General features: G+C 36.7%; 2 protein-coding genes across 4 annotated transcripts in view; both read left to right on the forward strand.

Moving 5' to 3' along the window:
- Rpb8 (DNA-directed RNA polymerases I, II, and III subunit Rpb8) overlaps positions 1-18,063 on the forward strand; it is a 47,317-nt gene that overhangs the window by 16,341 nt on the left and 12,913 nt on the right. The window contains exon 2 of the mRNA XM_076412889.1: positions 6,724-6,807. Within this exon, the coding sequence (XP_076269004.1) occupies positions 6,724-6,807 (84 nt within the window). The remainder of the gene's footprint in view (positions 1-6,723; positions 6,808-18,063) is intronic.
- Positions 8,732-14,642, forward strand: LOC143201679 (uncharacterized). Of its 3 annotated transcripts, none has more exons than XM_076412894.1 (3): positions 9,452-11,767; positions 11,995-12,078; positions 12,127-14,642. In XM_076412894.1, exon 3 carries the CDS (start codon positions 12,535-12,537, stop codon positions 12,835-12,837), a length of 303 nt encoding a protein of 100 aa, XP_076269009.1. In that variant the 5' UTR covers positions 9,452-11,767; positions 11,995-12,078; positions 12,127-12,534; the 3' UTR covers positions 12,838-14,642. The 3 variants fall into 3 exon arrangements, with proteins under 3 accessions (XP_076269008.1, XP_076269009.1, XP_076269010.1); XM_076412895.1 differs by having other exon boundaries at positions 9,452-11,760; XM_076412893.1 differs by having other exon boundaries at positions 8,732-12,078.

An 18,063-nucleotide genomic window follows, 5' to 3' on the forward strand; every position in this document is an offset into this window, starting at 1 on the left:
GCCGATTTAACATGGATTTTCGTTTCTTTCACCCCAAAATACATCTATTTTGAGAATTTTATCTTAATCTGAGAGGTGAAAAAATTTGGCAATTATATATAGTCCTGAAAATTTGCGATTTTGAAGGTATTTGTTGTCATTTCTGTCCAAATAATGACAGGCCAGTGAAAATTACAGCGATTATGAAGAATTTTATGCTGCATCGAATGGTAGTATATTGATCTTTATATAGCCTTTAGTTTTTAAGTTATGCAATGAAAAGTGTATTTTCAAGAAATTCGCGAATTTCGGTTTATGTCCCTTATCTTAAGAACTATAAATGCTAGGCCGATTTAACACGGATTTTCATTTCTTTCACCCCAAAATACATCTATTTTGAGAATTTTATCTTAATCTGAGAGGTAAAAGAAATTGGCACTTTTTCCATATATATAGTCGTGAAAATTTGCGATTTTTACCCATTTTGAAGGTTTTTGTTGTCATTTCTGTCCAAATAATGACAGGCCAATGAAAATTACAGCGATTATGAAGAATTTTACGCTGCATCGAATGGTAGTATAATGATCTGTATACAGCCTTTAGTTTTTAAGTTATGCAATGAAAAGTGTATTTTCAAGAAATTCGCGAATTTCGGTTTATGTCCCTTATCTTAAGAACTATAAATGCTAGGCCGATTTAACACGGATTTTCGTTTCTTTCACCCCAAAATACATCTATTTTGAGAATTTTATCTTAATCTGAGAGGTAAAAAAAATTGGCACTTTTTCCATATATATAGTCGTGAAAATTTGCGATTTTTACCCATTTTGAAGGTTTTTGTTGTCATTTCTGTCCAAATAATGACAGGCCAATGAAAATTACAGCGATTATGAAGAATTTTACGCTGCATCGAATGGTAGTATAATGATCTGTATACAGCCTTTAGTTTTTAAGTTATGCAATGAAAAGTGTATTTTCAAGAAATTCGCGAATTTCGGTTTATGTCCCTTATCTTAAGAACTATAAATGCTAGGCCGATTTAACATGGATTTTCGTTTCTTTCACCCCAAAATACATCTATTTTGAGAATTTTATCTTTATCTGAGATGTGAAAAAAATTGGCAATTTTTCCATATATATAGTCGTGAAAATTTGCGATTTTTACCCATTTTGAAGGTTTTTGTTGTCATTTCTGTCCAAATAATGACAGGCCAATGAAAATTACAGCGATTATGAAGAATTTTACGCTGCATCGAATGGTAGTATAATGATCTGTATACAGCCTTTAGTTTTTAAGTTATGCAATGAAAAGTGTATTTTCAAGAAATTCGCGAATTTCGGTTTATGTCCCTTATCTTAAGAACTATAAATGCTAGGCCGATTTAACATGGATTTTCGTTTCTTTCACCCCAAAATACATCTATTTTGAGAATTTTATCTTTATCTGAGATGTGAAAAAAATTGGCAATTTTTCCATATATATAGTCGTGAAAATTTGCGATTTTTACCCATTTTGAAGGTTTTTGTTGTCATTTCTGTCCAAATAATGACAGGCCAATGAAAATTACAGCGATTATGAAGAATTTTACGCTGCATCGAATGGTAGTATATTGATCTTTATACAGCCTTTAGTTTTTAAGTTATGCAATGAAAAGTGTATTTTCAAGAAATTCACGAATTTCGGTTTATGTCCCTTATCTTAAGAACTATAAATGCTAGGCCGATTTAACACGGATTTTCGTTTCTTTCACCCCAAAATACATCTATTTTGAGAATTTTATCTTTATCTTTTATCTTTTTCTCGATCTGAATATCTATTGTAATAATTCTTTGCAATATCCCATATCAACTCAATTGGATTAAAAATGCAGTGATAGGGAGGAAGATGTACTGTGTGGACATAACATTCAGTAATCGGATGTACTATGTATCTTTTCTCAGGCTTATTTCTAAAAAAGTAAATCACATAAAATGCAATTAAATATTTCGTTTATATTTACCGAGTAACAATTTAAAATACTTCATTCTTTAACATGATTTCTTATTATTATATTTGAAACTTATTTTATATACTTTAAGCCATTCCTTAATTGCAGCCTTTGTTGGGATTTTCCCCACCAGTATACTATATATATGGTAGATATGGTGCATTGTACAGAACAATAACTCGTGGTTCCTCCAAATACCTTAAAAGCTGATTTTCAAACTACTGCAAAGACAAGTTATGGTTCATTTCTTCATGGTAGTCACCCTTGGACTTAGAGAAACACTAATTCTACACCAGGTATAAAACCATTCCTGTTTCCAGCATGAAGAACTATATGTCTGTGATGAATAAATGTTATGACTAACAAAACCTAATCGATAGTTATTCCAGCGTTTACCTTTTTCCATCAACTTTTGTTGTCTTTACACTATATTTATTATCATTTTGCCAAGAGCAACTCAATGTACCATTCTGAAATATTCATGTCTCATTTAAATATATAAATTGATATATTTCTTCCTTGATTTTGTTGTATGTTTTTAAAAATTGTATTCTTTTAAAAGCAAGCTCTGTAGGTTCGATTTTTTCGTGAGTTATCTTTACACCACTTACATATACTACATCCCTCAAAGAGCTCTATATCTTTTGGATCTTTGTGGATACTTTCCAGACTAACAATTTTCTCTGAAATAATTGTACCAAATTATGTTTCGATTGAAAAAACTACTTACTGTTTTATACATTTCGTATATTTAATCTCTGAAACCCAAGCTGATCTTGATTCGTCACCTGTTTCGCATAAACACGGTTTTTGACGAATTTAAGGTTATATTTGTCGGTTTATAACCCATAATTATAATATTTTGAAGAATTTTCAGATGTTTGGCTAACGGACAACTTTTGCAGGCTCATTCCTTTAAATATTCGAACCTCTCTACCAGCACTCTATCTCTTTTTAAATAGAATAAAATGACAAGGATGGTATCGTCCGACTGTAAAACGAATTTACAACTTTAGTCAGACACATATTGACACTCGTGTCACTGCTATATTGAATTGGCTATATGTTTTATACTATTATTGAGAGACTTACATATTGTCAACGAACCTAAACCAACCTAACCTAAAAAAACTATAGAACGAAATGTTCCAACGAATATAAATTACAATATACAAATAGTATAACAGTTGTTATTAGGACAAATATATCTTATATACTATAACATTGGGATAACCAATATAAAAAAACTATACAACAGAATACTCCAACAAATATCAATGAAAAGCAAGCACGCATGCCCATTTCGAACCAATCACGACACGCCACCCGTTCGACTTTCTTTTCGCCGTAATCGATCATCGATCGCCGTACATCGACGCCCGGACTACCGTTCGCGTCCGCACGTCCAGCGCCTTCTATCGAGTTCAATGTCAAGAACGACATTGCGCGTGGGCGTACGCAGTCGTATTTTATTCCCCAGACCCCGAACTCGAAATCGCGAATATCTGGGTAAACAATCGCGCAATACCGTTTCGCTTGTGCCGTCGCCTCCGCGTTCTTGTTGTGGTTTTTCCACACTCTTCCCTAAACTCCGTCCGCCGTCCTGTGTCACACCATTATTTTGACAGCCTCGCGCGCCCACTACGTCACGCCAATATGGCCCAGCGATTGCATAAATCCGACGAACAGGTAACGATTTGTTTTTGGGTGGTTTTTGTTTTCGAGTCACGGCCTACTAGTAATGTTAGTGCGTGTTGGGGTGATGGTTCGGGCGAATATACCGTGATATTGCGACTCGGTTCTGACGCAACGTTATATACGTTTTAAATTGTTACTGGACTAGCGAATCATTATTCGGTTTTTAACCGATTAGAGATTGTTATTGTTGTCGTCGATTTGGAATGTGGCGTGGGTCCACCGGTTCTGCTTTGTTGCATCTCGTCTCGTACACAAAATAAGGCCTCGTTTCCGCGTGACCTCGTTGTTGATGATTGAAAACGATGGGGGGATTCGAACTCAAGAACGTATCGGTTTGTGTTTGGAAATTCTTGCCTTAGAACTACTGGTATTCGGATGATTCATAGTTGATTATCGACGTTTACTTCATTTTTTTTCTCTGAGTTTTCGTTGCAGTTGGTTACGGCTAATTTTCATAGCGATTGAGTAATAATGCGGTGTTGCCGTGATCTTAATTTTTGCCTTGATGCTTGGTAAATATTATGGATCGGTTATTAGGGGGGTGAGTATTTTGGCCTATAAATTTGAAATAATCGTTTTGTTTTTCGTATTGTCAAAGGTTAGCCCTTTAAGAATGTTCCCTGAAGAGTATTTTGTAAATATTAAATTATTTTCGGAGATAGGTCTGTTTTAACTGTAGAACGAAATGTTCCAATGAATATAAATGGAATATTGGAATAAACAATTTATAAAGCCGTATAAACAGTTAAGTAGATTAATCTCAAATGTCATACCCGGTCAAAAACTTGCGAGACGTCCAGGAATATTACAGGGCAGTAATTCGTTTCTTCGAATACCTTTTCAACAACCGCTGTTACTGAGTGCACTTGGTCGATTGTCGAGCGGTGATTTTGAAATCCAATCTGGAAATATAAGATCCAACTTGGTCTGCCGGTTTTTACGGCCATGTCCCTGTAGGATTCGAACCCGCAGCTATCGCAACAGTAGGAGGACCGTCCCATCGCCTTTACCACTGCGCCACCAAGCCCGCTTTTTTTTTGTTATTGTTATTAGGAATATTTGATTTTTTCTGATTTGTTGTACGTCTAGTTTTCGTGATTTTGGCATTGATAGAGTCTACAAGGGCATATCAATATGGCTTTATTAGCCACTTATGTTCTGTAATTAAGATACTCGTGTACCTTTTTAAATTTGTTTGTAAGAAATTCGGTTCGGTATTTTACGTATGTCGAAATAATACTCAGGCCAGTTTCGGTGTGTTTTATTAAAAGATGTCGACCTTGTACGTGTGGTCTAGATTTTGTGTATTTCGAGTTTTACATCGTTTAAGCGGTACTATATAAGTGATTGACATTTATATTGATTAAATAAAATGTGTAGTTATATTTTAGGCTTAGAGATTAGATTTATAGGATTGTTTTTTTTTAATTTTAAGTTTTGTTGTGAAAAATAGGTACGATGGATTTTATTCAAAGTTTTGTCCGACAGCCGCTCTTTTTTCGCATCGTGCGGATAATCTATCGATTCTATCTCGAAAGAGCGATATCTTTTGGATCGATTAATGTTTTTTTGGTATCTTCATAAAAAGTGAAGCGTTGTTCAGACATGGCACGGCTCATTGTTGTTGTTGCACAAAAAATGTTTTTCGCACGCTTCGGCGAAATGAAACAACGAAAAGAGGTAATAATCCAACATGAAGTTAGTCACAAATGTACCAGATGCGATTTGATACGCACTGACACACTGTGTCAATCCTTTAGGCCTGATATAGCAGGTCAATTGAAAAGTCCCCGGTCTACAATAGTAAAACACATTTTTTTTTTGGCTAAATTATTATTTTTTATTCAACATAAGTCCCTTCAAAGGTGATACACTGATTATAACGACCCTCCAACTTTTCGATACCATTTTTGTAGTACGATTTGTCCTTTGCTTCAAAATAGGCCTCAGTTTCAGTGATCACCTCTTAATACGAAGAAAATGTCTTCCCAGCGAGCATTTTTTTAAGATCTGAGAACAGGAAATAGTCGCTGGGGGTCAGATCTGGAAAATACGGTGAATGGATGGAATTTTGCCATCGTTTTCACTGACTTGTGACACGGTGCATCGTCTTGGAAACAACACTTTCTTTTTCTTCAAATGTCCAATAACGCTTTATAATAGTCGCTGTTGATGGTTCTTCCTTTTTCAAGGTAGTCAATGAAAATTATTCCATACGCATCCCAAAATACAGATGCCATAACCTTGCCAGCCGACTGTTGCGTTTTCCCACGCTTTGGAGCGGGTTCATCGCGTGCAGTCCACTCGGATGACTGTCGATTGGACTTTGGAGTGAAATGATGGAGCCGTGTTTCATCCATTGTCGCATATCGACGCAAAAACTCGGGTTTATTACGCTGATCATCTTCAAACACTGCTCCGAATCATCAACTCGTCGTTGTTTTTGGTGAAGTGAGCCCACGCGGCACCTACTTAGCACAGAGCTTTCTCATACCCAAGTATTCGTGAATGATATGATGTACACGTTCAGTTGATATCTTTAGAGTGTCTGCTATTTCATTCAGTTTCAATTTACGGTCATTTAAAATCATTTGGTCTTTTAAACTTTTGAACTGGTGACTTTTCAATTGACCTGTTATAGGAAGGAGCGGTTTGGTCCTGACTGCGTATCGGGAAGCCTTGGGACCCACGTCAAAACAGACGCCACGCGATGACGTCACGACGTCGCCCGAAAATCGAAAACAAACAAAAGTGGCGCGGGTGGCGCCGAGGGTGGTTCTTGGTGGTGGGGGTCAGCAGCTACGGTTCGTGATCGGCGTCTTCGCCATTTTCGTGTTCGCTGCGTGTGTACGCATTTTGGGGGAGGCGAGATCCGACGCCTACCGTCCGTCCTCTAGCAAACCCCCCCGCGCGACCATAACGACCTCCGATTAGTCACGAAGCGTTAGCGGTTTCGTTTATCGTTTTTTTTTATTCGTATACATATATAAATATATAGCTGCGGTTTTTCCGATTATCGTTTATTAATTGTTGTATTTTTTTTCTTTCTGCTTTTCAGTCAGCCGCCTCCACTGCGAGTCAGAGTCGTTCAAGATGGACCTGATCCTGGACATCAATTCGTGGCTGTATCCCATGGAACTAGGTAGGTAGCGTATGATATGGAGACTTAAAGTATTTCCGATAAGACTGCCAGTGCACGTCATCAAAACTTATAATGCGACGTTGCCGCATCAAATTTAAGTTTTCCTTTATTTTTGCTCTTACAAAAAATCATCAACATAAGATAATGAAACGAAAATAATGTTATAAAATATGTATTTCAACATTATAGTACTATGTAATATTTATCGAAGGACTTAAACTAATTTTTTTTTAAATTATTTAATTATTCCATTGTTACTAGTCGTTACCGACTAACCTACAATTTGTCTTTATGATAACTTAAATCTAGGTATATAACTAGGGGGACCCGTCGGCCCTATCTCGATCTCTAGTGAGATAATGTTTATACATGTCCCTGCTGTATTTTTTATTAGATGCACCTCGCTACACAACACCACACAAGATCAGATGGTTTGATTCTTTTGAGTTTGTGTCCTGTTCTGGTGGTATCCAAAAGCTGCAATACTTCAACATTCTCATGAGAATGTAGTCTTTCCTAATGCCCCCTTGCAAGTCTCTTGATTTCTTGACTGAGTGTGGGTATCCGAAGGTTTCGATGTAGGTAGTCAGTCTTATAGTATTTGGGTGCGCCCACAATACCTCTCAGGACTTTGTTCTGAAAAATTTGTATTTTGTTTATGTTACTCTTTACGGAACATCCCCATAATTGAACTCCGTATGTCCATATAGGTTTCAATATTTGCTTATATAATAGCAATTTATTATGTACTGATAATTGTGATTTTTTTCCAATTAGCCGGTACATTTTCCTATATTTCAATTCCAGTTCTTTTCTTCTTTATATGTTCCTTCCAGCGAAGTTTTGCATCAAGATTCATTCCGAGATATTTAGCGTTGTTGCTATATGGAATGATAGTATAATTTAATGTTATTGGTGTTGTACGGTCTGATTGTAGGTGGACTGCACATGCACAGATTCACTTTCGTTAATTTTTATTTTTTAAGCTTGTGTCCAATTATTTATATTGTCACTTGCTTGTTGTAATTTTCATGAGGCTTCTTCACTGCTATAATCGCAGTATCTTCAGCAAATGTAGCCATCGTAATATTCTCCATTTGTTGTATATCACAAATGTATAGTAGATAAAGCATTGGCCCCAGTACACTTCCTTGTGGTACACCTGCTTTAGCTTCTTTTATAGTAGAGTAAGCTTCTTGTTTGACTCTAAACATTCAGGTTGTAAAGTACGATTTTAATAGTTCGTTGTATTGTTTTGGTAACATTTTCTGTAGTTTACGAACAAGGTCTTGATGCCAAACCATATCGAAGGCTTGTGCTACATGCCCTGTGCGCTCGGGCATAATCGGAATTGCCCATCGGGTATAATCGTGTATTCCTAGTCGATTAATTTTTTTGCCATATGGTATACTTCTAATAATAAAAGTTGTCTACTGTTTCATTATTTTTTTCTACGTATGTCGCGTGTTTACTAGTGGATATTAGATTAGTAATTAAATATTAATCATGTTTGAAGAAGGAAAGAAGTACATTTTTAAATGAACTACTTGGTTAGTTGATTTTTAATTAGAAAATATGAAAATTTTATTGTAGATTGTCGATGAGCAGTTTTGTTAAAATATTTAAGGTTAACCTTGGCTTTATATCAGTTATAAACCAATTCAGTTGTAAAAATAATTTATAGATACCGACTAAATTGGTATAATATAATATATAAAATCAAAACGATGAATTTGAAGGTAATATCTTGAACTGATTTTATTTAAATATGTTTAATGGTGTTTTTGATTTAAACATTGACATAGTTCAACAATTAGGCTAGTGTATAACCACTCAATTGTTTGTAATAATAACAAAAATAAATTCATCATAAAGGACATGAAGACCGATAAATTCAAATTGTAAACATGAATCATATTATATTAACGTGTAGGTAGACTTGACTGTTATTTTAACTAAAGAATGATATATACACATTTTAGAGATTACGACGGTAGAATTACAAAAGTAAATAAATAATTAACAATGATAAAAACACACATTCAATTTTAAGATTTAGCAAATATTCATGGAACATTTTATAGTAACCTGCTCCGTTTTCCATACCATTTTTTATCTGCAAGGCACATAATGTAAATTTTTGAGAAATTTTGCTTACGTCCCTATTCTGCTTTTTTCTTCTTCAGATTCACCTAAATTATTTTCAATTTGCTTGTTACAATGACTATCTAGAATATTTTTAGTTGTATCTAATCTATAAAGGTAATAATGTTTTTGTATTTAAATAAATAACATTGTCATAACAAATTTCCCTAAAATTATACGCAAAAATAGAAAGAAACGAATATAACCCAAGACTTTTGGTCACACGGGTGTGCCGTTCCCTATCTCTACGTTTTGTGGTAGGTAGCGCGCCACCCACCACCCCCTGGCGGTCCCTTTATAGGCGATCGGGCGTCGGGCCACGCCCTCTCCAGGCCCCGCCCCTCGTTCGCTCCTCCTCCTCGCGGACGAGTGAATCACGGCCTCTCCTGACCGAAAAAAAGTACCGTTTCCGCCAGCGTCGCCTCCGAGATAGATGCGATGCTGTCTGTTGCGCAATATATTGCAGCAGCAGCAAGGAGGAATGGTGGCAGCGGCGATGGCAGAGATCCGGATGGACGGTCAGTGCATCTGTTCAAGGTCGACGGTAAAAAAAGGTTTCAAGAATTTGGTGCGGGGGGAGGGGTATGGAGGGTCAGAGGTGGAACAGATTCGGGCTCCTTTGTTTAGCATATTATGCAAGACTGATGCTTGGTGTTGTCGTTTGTGTTTATGTACATTTTGAGTTCATAGCGAATGATTTTTTAAAAATTATTATATTCGTCCGTTCAATCAAACAATACGCCCGCGTCATGTGAATTGATGACGTCAAAACGTCACAATGTTGCCGCATCGACGCTGAGTGTCAGTTCATTTTGGCTTCGACATACAAGAAAATTCTAATCTAAATGAAAAAAAAAACAAAAATAATGTTTTCAAAGATAATTTATTTTAACATTATAATACATCGAATGCATATATTATCGAAGGACTTAAACCAGCAATTACAATAGTTTGTAGGTTAGGGTTGTATTTTATTATATTTACATTGAACTCTTTTCCATACCACCTATGAGTTAGAGTTCTAAGCGCGTTTTTTATGCGGTGGTATATCCTGGAGGCCGAATTTTACATTTAGTTTTTGTTTTCTTCTCTACGGTGTTTACTAATAAAGTCATTTTGATATCACTGTATTTCCCCTTCATTTCATTTTGGTGTATATGGTTGAGCACTGACCCTGTTCGCAAGAACAATAAAATCATCTTTGCTAGTGTTGCTACTCCTGTTATTCCCAGGCATTGTTATGAATTATTTCCCTCTCATCTATTATAATGTTTTTTTCATCGAACAGTCGTTTTTTAGTGCTAAAAAATTGGAACAACATTGGATTCAACATTTGTCAAAAAAAACGTTCAAGCACTTATATTTGGGAATCTGACCATTCGAAAATATTAAGGTACTTCTCTGGATTACTGTTCTAAACCAGTCAATGTATTACTGGCGGAGTAACAGTCAGAAAAACAATTTCTCGAAAAAATTGCATCGACCGATGGCATTTCATAGTTATCATAACCTCAAATTTTGACAGCTATACCTTCACTAACATGGTATTTACCGTAGGAATTAGGAGAACACAATTTGACGCCTGTGTACTTCACAAGACGTACTGTTATAAAAACAAAACTGTTTTAAAACCATCTTCAACTTGTCTTCGAATATTGTTGTGATTTTGATTAATATCGTCTCATATTTTGCGGTAATACATCAAAGTAATTAACATTGTTTTATTGGTTATTGGGTTTTTACTAGATGGTTTTTACGTAACATACACGTCACTTGTTTCGACTCTATCACTAGCGCGGTACGGTCAACTGTTTCATGGTTGAGATATAACGATTGCTACATGTTTATCTGGTTTTAACTTGTTGATTTTAAGGATCTAACATAATCTAAACATTTTTCATCAGTAGTTGCCTTTCTTTACTCGGTCACTGATCACTATTAATGCTTTTGCCTGGACATAATTAATGAGCTAAATTCGTTCAATCAATGAGCATCTGGCTTTTGCGTTTTTGGTCGCTAGAATTTTCAAAAGCTGCTCATAACGATTGTCCGTGGAGCTGAGCTCCATGGCTTGATCTTGGGTATTTTTTCCATAAAGAGCAATGATTAATGTATGACATTTTAGCGCATTTTAGTTATTTAAAGGTTAGTACTCCTAGGCAGCGGTTTAGGAAAGATAGAGGTTAGCGAATGATTGAGTTAGTTGGTGGAAATAACACGCTGAAACGGTACAAACAAAAAGGAACAGTCACAAGTCATCAGGCTCAAGTTGGAGAGCTGCAGTCTATCTTAACCGCCAAAGACAAAATGATACGTGGTAGAAAAGGTTCTCTGTATAGTGGTTCCAAACCAAAACTGACATGGTTTCCAGATTTCTGATCATTTGATGTTCTACACTTGAACAGTTTACCCAATATCAACAATTCCCTATACCGTGTTAGGAATCTGTTGTGGTTAATTATCATTCCTGATGAGTGGCAGAACTTTGAACTGATCGTAGTTTATATAAATCAAGTTTGAAGTAAATTTTGTTGTTTGTTTGCCGAACGTATGGTCATCGGTCCGATTTTTAAATAATCTGTTCAGGACTGGTTGATTTTGACACAGAATTCGTTCACCTTTTATTGTTTGAACTGATGATGATGAAAGATGACTATGCAAAGAGATGTCAAAGAAACATAAAATTTACCAAGTATTCTCTGAGCTCGGTAAACAAAACACTGGGGTTTGGTAAAACATCAATAGTTCGAGGACGATTTGTTGATTTTTACTGAACTAAAATGTTCGGCTTTGTACTATTGACGATCAGTCGCAAGTGTTCCGACCTTGAACAAAATTAGTCTTGTATTTTTCAGTTCTTTATGATCTTGATCCTTGCCTGTTTTAGAGGCTGCTCATCTTTCATTGTTTGATATAATGATGGTGAAAGAGATGCTTCTTGACCTGGCGAACAAAACATTGGGTTTTGGGTTTGGTGAAACATTAATATTTCGAGGATAATTTGTCGTTGTTTTCCCTCATTGTTTACTTTACTACGTTAAGTCATTTAATTTTTTTACCACTCGTAACAAGAAAAAACTAAATGTAATTTTTTAAGCTTGAAGTCATTTTTTTTCTTTGATATTTGTAAAGAGACTTAATGTCTTAACAGACCATGTATATTTCAAGACGTAGCTCTGCGTTGCACCTAACTCATCATCATCAGTCATGGTCGTCGCTGCAATATTGTTGATTCGTCATTCAATTTCAGTAGTGTTGAGGATTGGTCGTTGCTGATATTGTTCGATGTTTTTTTTTTATGCTGTTCATCATATCTTCCATCCAAAAGCTGTATTTCCATGCAGAAGTCGTTCATCTTTCGTTGTTTGAAGTGATGATGCCACTGGAAAGTCACTATGCAAAGACCGATTGGCTTCTTGACCTGATAAACAAGCCACTGGGCTTAGAATTTGGTAAAACATCAATACTTCGAGGATAATTTGTCAATATTTACTGAATAAACATGACGCGTTAAACGTTATTCATTTCGAAGACAATATTAATAGAGCGCCGTAACTATTGAGCAAAAGTTGAAGACATTAAATGTTGCGCCATACGCCCAGCCTACGTGCCGAGCCTCAGGTCGTCCTCAAGAGCCTCCCCCCCGCTCGTTTTCCTCCACCCCCCACCGCACAACCCCCTCCTGCCGTTACGCAACGGGCCTCGGCCGACTCCCGGGGGCTCCGCATTGCGGCCCACGGCGCACGCGCCCTCCGCCGCCCCAACCTTGGCATTGAACTCGGCCGGGGGGGCCCCGCGAGTTGGGGCGCGGGTCTCCCCGGGCCCCCGTCCGCGGCGCGGAGTTGCTCGCCGCCGTCGCCGCTTCCTTCAGGTGTCGCAAGGTGACCGACGCGCTGCGCAAAACGCCGGCCCCAAGGCCGCTCGGCATGGCAACAGCTCGTGGTCGTTGCGGCGTTGCCGCGTCGTCGTCCGATTCCCGCGCGCGGGGACATCTGTGGGGGGTCGCGCGAGATCGTTTGTTTATCGTCGGCGTTGTCGCGGGTTCGTTCGTTCCGGGTGTGGGCGAGGTTAGGTTGATGTTCCGCTTCGTTAAAAATCGTTGTTTATATCGGTTAACCGTCTAAATGTGGTAAATGTGGTTCGAAACGTTTTTATCGCGACGGACGCAGTATTTCATTTTCTTTACGTGTATAGGGAAGGCGCATTTTTATTAGTTCGTATAGGGAAGAGAACGGCGAAGGTATTTCTTTGGACCCAGTATTTCTTCTTCTTCTTTGGATATAAGCCAATGCGAAACAATCTGAAGAAATAGTTGGGTTTGTTAGCAATATTCGCTGTTAAAATGATTTGTTGAATGAGCCTGTTCCACTTTTTTTTTTCGATTAACTTTGTTGAATATGTTCTAAAGATTTTTTTTATATATTAGTTGATATTATTATGATTTGACGAAGGCGTATTTTAATGGATCGTAAAGGAAAGAGAACGGTCCAGATATCTCTCCGGACCCAGTATTTTTTGTTTTTCTTTTTGTTTACTAGCCAGTGCGTAGCTATTTTAGAATTAATATGAAAGAATTGTTGGCTTTGTTACCGATATTCGATGTTAAAATGATTTGGTGAAGGAGACCGTTCCATAATTCCTTTCCATAAATTACCTTTACTTAGACATTTAGATTCTGCTCATAAACAATATTATAACTATTTTTATATATTACTTGATATTATCATGAAATTTTAATAGATCGTAAAGGGTGAATATACGCATTCGACCAAGCTAATGAGAAATAATCTGAAAGAATCGTTGGGTTTGTTATCGATATTCGATATTAAAATGGTTAGGTGGAGAAGTCTGTTTGACGATATTTTCCCATAATTTACCTTTATTTAAATTCTGTTCATAAATTATATAGAATCTTATATAAATATGTCGTGTTTAACTTGACATTATTATGATTTGGCGAATGGGCGATTTTGATCCGATCAAAAAGTGAAAAGAAATGGAGCTAAAGATGAAGGTATTTCTTCATCTTTTTGTATCTATTCCAAGGTGAAACCATTTTAGGATTATTCTGAAGAGATTGTTGCATTTATTACCAATATTCGATATTAAAATGATTTGGTGAAGGAGCATTTTCGACAATTTTTATTCCATAATTTACTTTTATTTAGATTCTGTACATTTTATAGTCTTACTTGATATTATCACAATTTGGTGTAGGCACAATTTTGATGGATTATAATGACAGAAGAAAGCAGAGCCAAAAATTGAAGATACATATTTCCTTCTTCTTCTTATATATAATCCAACGAGAAAATATGTTAGAAGTAATCTGAAGCAATTGCTGGGTTTGTTATCGATATTTGACGTTCTAGGGATTTGATGGAGGAGTCTGTTAAACAATTTTTTTTCATAATTAACCTTTATTTAGATGCTGCTCATAAATGATATTGAATCTTTTTTTATGTTGAAGTTTTTATATTTATCAGAACTCCAGTTTTAATGAGGTTTTAGATCTTGTTACAAAAAATCCAACATCTTTTATTTTTTGCATAATCCTATTTTCTCAAAGTGTGACATGAAGTTAGAGGAATATGAATACAATTAGACCGTTTTGATATAATATTTTCATTATTTCTGCAAAAAAGACCTTTTGTTTATTTTAATGTTGGTTTAGAAAAAAGAAAAAAAAATTCTTGGACTCTTTATTCATGTCTTTGGTATTTTTTAATTAATCCTCTTTTTTTTCAATTAAAAAAGACAAAAATAAGTCAATTTATAATTCGTTTACGTTTCATTCCATATATATTTTCGTCAACTTGTCATTTATTACTGTTTCATTCGTGAATCGTCAAGATCTTTTTCCGGGCACCGGTGAAAATCCTCAGGAATTCCGCCAAAGCGGAGGTGGCAACGTCGCGCCGACGCCGAACGCCTCAATCCATTTTTTTCGCGCGGCAACGCCGATCCGCTAGACAAACGTCTGACACATCCGACCGATGAACAACGGTCCGGACGATTTGCGGCAATGTTCGGCGAATATTCTCCATATGGACGGGGGTGCCGTGGAAACAATCGACGGGCGTCGAGGTCCGAAATCGCGAACCCCGTCGCGGCCCGGTCGTTATGTTCGCGAAGTGTGTTGATCCGCCGCCCTTAGTAACAGGGAACGCCGATGACAGCCCGATGTGCTTTTGTTTTCTCAATCAGCCCACCACGACCGGGTAGGTTTTTCTTGTGTTTTTGCAGGTAAAACCCGAGATGTATTCGTTGTTTATGTTTCGCCCGCATTTTGCAGCGGAAAAAACTCGCTATTTAACTAACGTTGGTCGCTGCGCTAATTCGACCGCGTCAGGTGCGATGGAAACGTTTCGTTGTTATCCATAGCATTCTTCGATTGCGAACGTCGATAAACTAATATGGTTTTTGTGGTGACAAGTACGTACGGATGTTGAGGCGAGTTGTCACGTCATTACGTCGATCCTAACCTATACCTGTACCTGTGGTCGAGATCGAAACCTCCTCTGTGGCGATTCTAACCTATATCTTTAAGTAAGCACCCGGTTTTCTGTTAAATGGTGTTTTTTTCTTGATATAACCGTTGTTTTTTCGGCAAGTTGGACTTTAGCAATCGTCTCCGAACGTATTTCGATAAACTCCCCAGGGGATGATCTAAGAATATACGTTAAATTCTTCTTTTATCCTACAGCAATGACGTCGAACTCGGCCCGGCAGCCAATATATTGGGCTAGACCAGTTGATCTAGTCAGATTTCACGCGTTATATCCGTATACTCGTTCGGCCTTTTGTCGTGCGAATAAATCCAAGTTAAATTTTAAGCCAGACCTAAACTGCCCCAAGGTTAGAATTGATTATCATGCGAAATGGCATTTTCGACGCACGAAGTTCCGTTTCGGGCGGTATTTTTGCTCCAGCATTGGCCGACATATCATTTCCAGGTTTGCGTTAGATACGGTTTCGTTTTGTCTTTCTCCTATCACCGATTCTTGGATTCATTCGTCGACTGTAAACATTTCTGGAAGAAATAATTAGTTCGCGATTTTTGTTCGAAATTGTCTTTGACAGTCTAAATTCTCGATTTATTTTTTTCTCGGGTTAAGTGATATAAATAAGTAATATTACATTTAATTCAGAGGTTTGATTTGCACGATTCACTACTTCTACTAAATATATTTTAATATTTTATATAAAATGTCTTCATATGTCATACATGTTTTTTTTACTATTAATTTATATATTAAAACTAGTAACACAACTAATAATTAATAACACTTAACACTTTAGTATGACTTAACCTACTAACAACAACTGAATCATTTAGTATTTAGACATTTGCAACGTGTAACGACATCTGCATTTAGAAGTCTGGACGTGTTGACCTGGTTCCAGAGCCTTCTTTGACGGGTATCGACCTATCTACTGATAGTGTCCCTAACCATATCCAGTTCTAGGTCTCGATGCACAATACACGACAAAACGCTTTAGTGCTTTAGTTTGAAGCCAGCAAATTACTTGGACATTGAGCTCACTAGCGCAGCTCTACAGCCGAATTCCATAGCACCACACTGGTTTCAGTATCTGCTGATGTAAAATGAGCTTGTTGTAGGTTTACAGCTAGCTGGGAGTTTCGTCCAAGCAACCAATACATTTTCCGGAACTTATTATAGTATTTTGTTGTGTTAGCGTATGGAACTTGCATGCCATTTAAAGTTTTTTTTATTATTTAATTATTACATTGTTACTAGTTGTTTTCGACTGACCTACAGTTTGTCTTTTGGTAACTTAAATCTAGGTCTATCGACCCTATCTAAGTCTCTGGTGAAATAATGTTTATACATGTTACTGTTATATTTTTTATTATATGCACCTCGCTACACAACACTACACAAGATCAGATGGTTTGATTCTTTTGAGTCTGTGTCCTGTTCTGGTGGTGTCCAAAAGTTGCAATACTTCAATATTCTCATGAGAATGGAGTCTTTCCTAATGCCCCCTTGCAAGTCTCTTGATTTCTTGACTGAGTGTGGGTATCCGAAGGTTTCGATGTAGGTAGTCAGTCTTATAGTATTTGGGTGCGCCCACAATACCTCTCAGGACTTTGTTCTGAATAATTTGTAATTTATTTATGTTACTCTTTACAGAACATCCCCATAATTGAACTCCGTATATCCATATGGGTTTCAGTATTTGCTTATATAATATCATTTTATTATGTACTGATAATTGTGATTTTCTTCCAATTAGCCAATACAGTTTCCTATATTTCAATTCCAGTTCTTTGCTTTTCTTCTTTATATGTTCCTTCCGGCGAAATTTTGCATCAAGATTCATTCCGAGATATTTAGCGTTGTTGCTTTATGGAATGATATTATAATTTAATGTTATTGGTGCTTGTACGGTCTGTTTATAGGTGAACTGCACATGCAATTGTAATTTTCGTGAGGCTTCTTCGCTGTTGTCTCCGACAGCTATAATCGCAGTATCATCAGCAAATGTAGCCGTGGTAATATTCCCCATTTGTGGAATATCACAAGTGTAAAGTAGATAAAGGCATTGGCCCCATTGTACCCTACTTTGTGGTACTCCTGCTATAGATTATTTTATTGTAGAGTTAGCTTCTTCTTGTTTAACTCTAAATATTCTGGCTGTAAAGTACGATTTTAGTAGTTCGTTGTGTTGTTTTGGTAACATTTTTTGTAGTTTGTGAACAAGGCCTTCATGTCAAACTTTATCGAAGGCTTGTGTTACATCTAAGAATATGGCTGAGCATACTTTTTTACTTTCGTAGGCTTTTTCAATAACATCTGTTATTCTGTGGACCTGGTCAATTGTTGAATGCTTGCTTTTAAACCTAAACAGGTGTGTTGGTATTAGGTTTTTTCTTTCTACTATTATCCACTAATAAAATGATTCCTATTTGTGAATTCAATGTGTGTGGATTTTGCTTCATTCAAGTTGATTCGCCATTTTTCGAGTCCATATAGCAACTTTATCAAGAGTACTGATAATATTGCCGTATCAAGAGCAAGGTAGCAGTTGTGTTGCATAATATTGTGGGTAGATCACTCATGTAAAAGAGATAAAGTACTAACC

Source organism: Rhynchophorus ferrugineus, unplaced genomic scaffold (assembly GCF_030347505.1).
Source record: "Rhynchophorus ferrugineus isolate W39M unplaced genomic scaffold, kcgeb_rfMv2 rfM8, whole genome shotgun sequence".
Taxonomy (NCBI): domain Eukaryota; kingdom Metazoa; phylum Arthropoda; class Insecta; order Coleoptera; family Curculionidae; genus Rhynchophorus; species Rhynchophorus ferrugineus.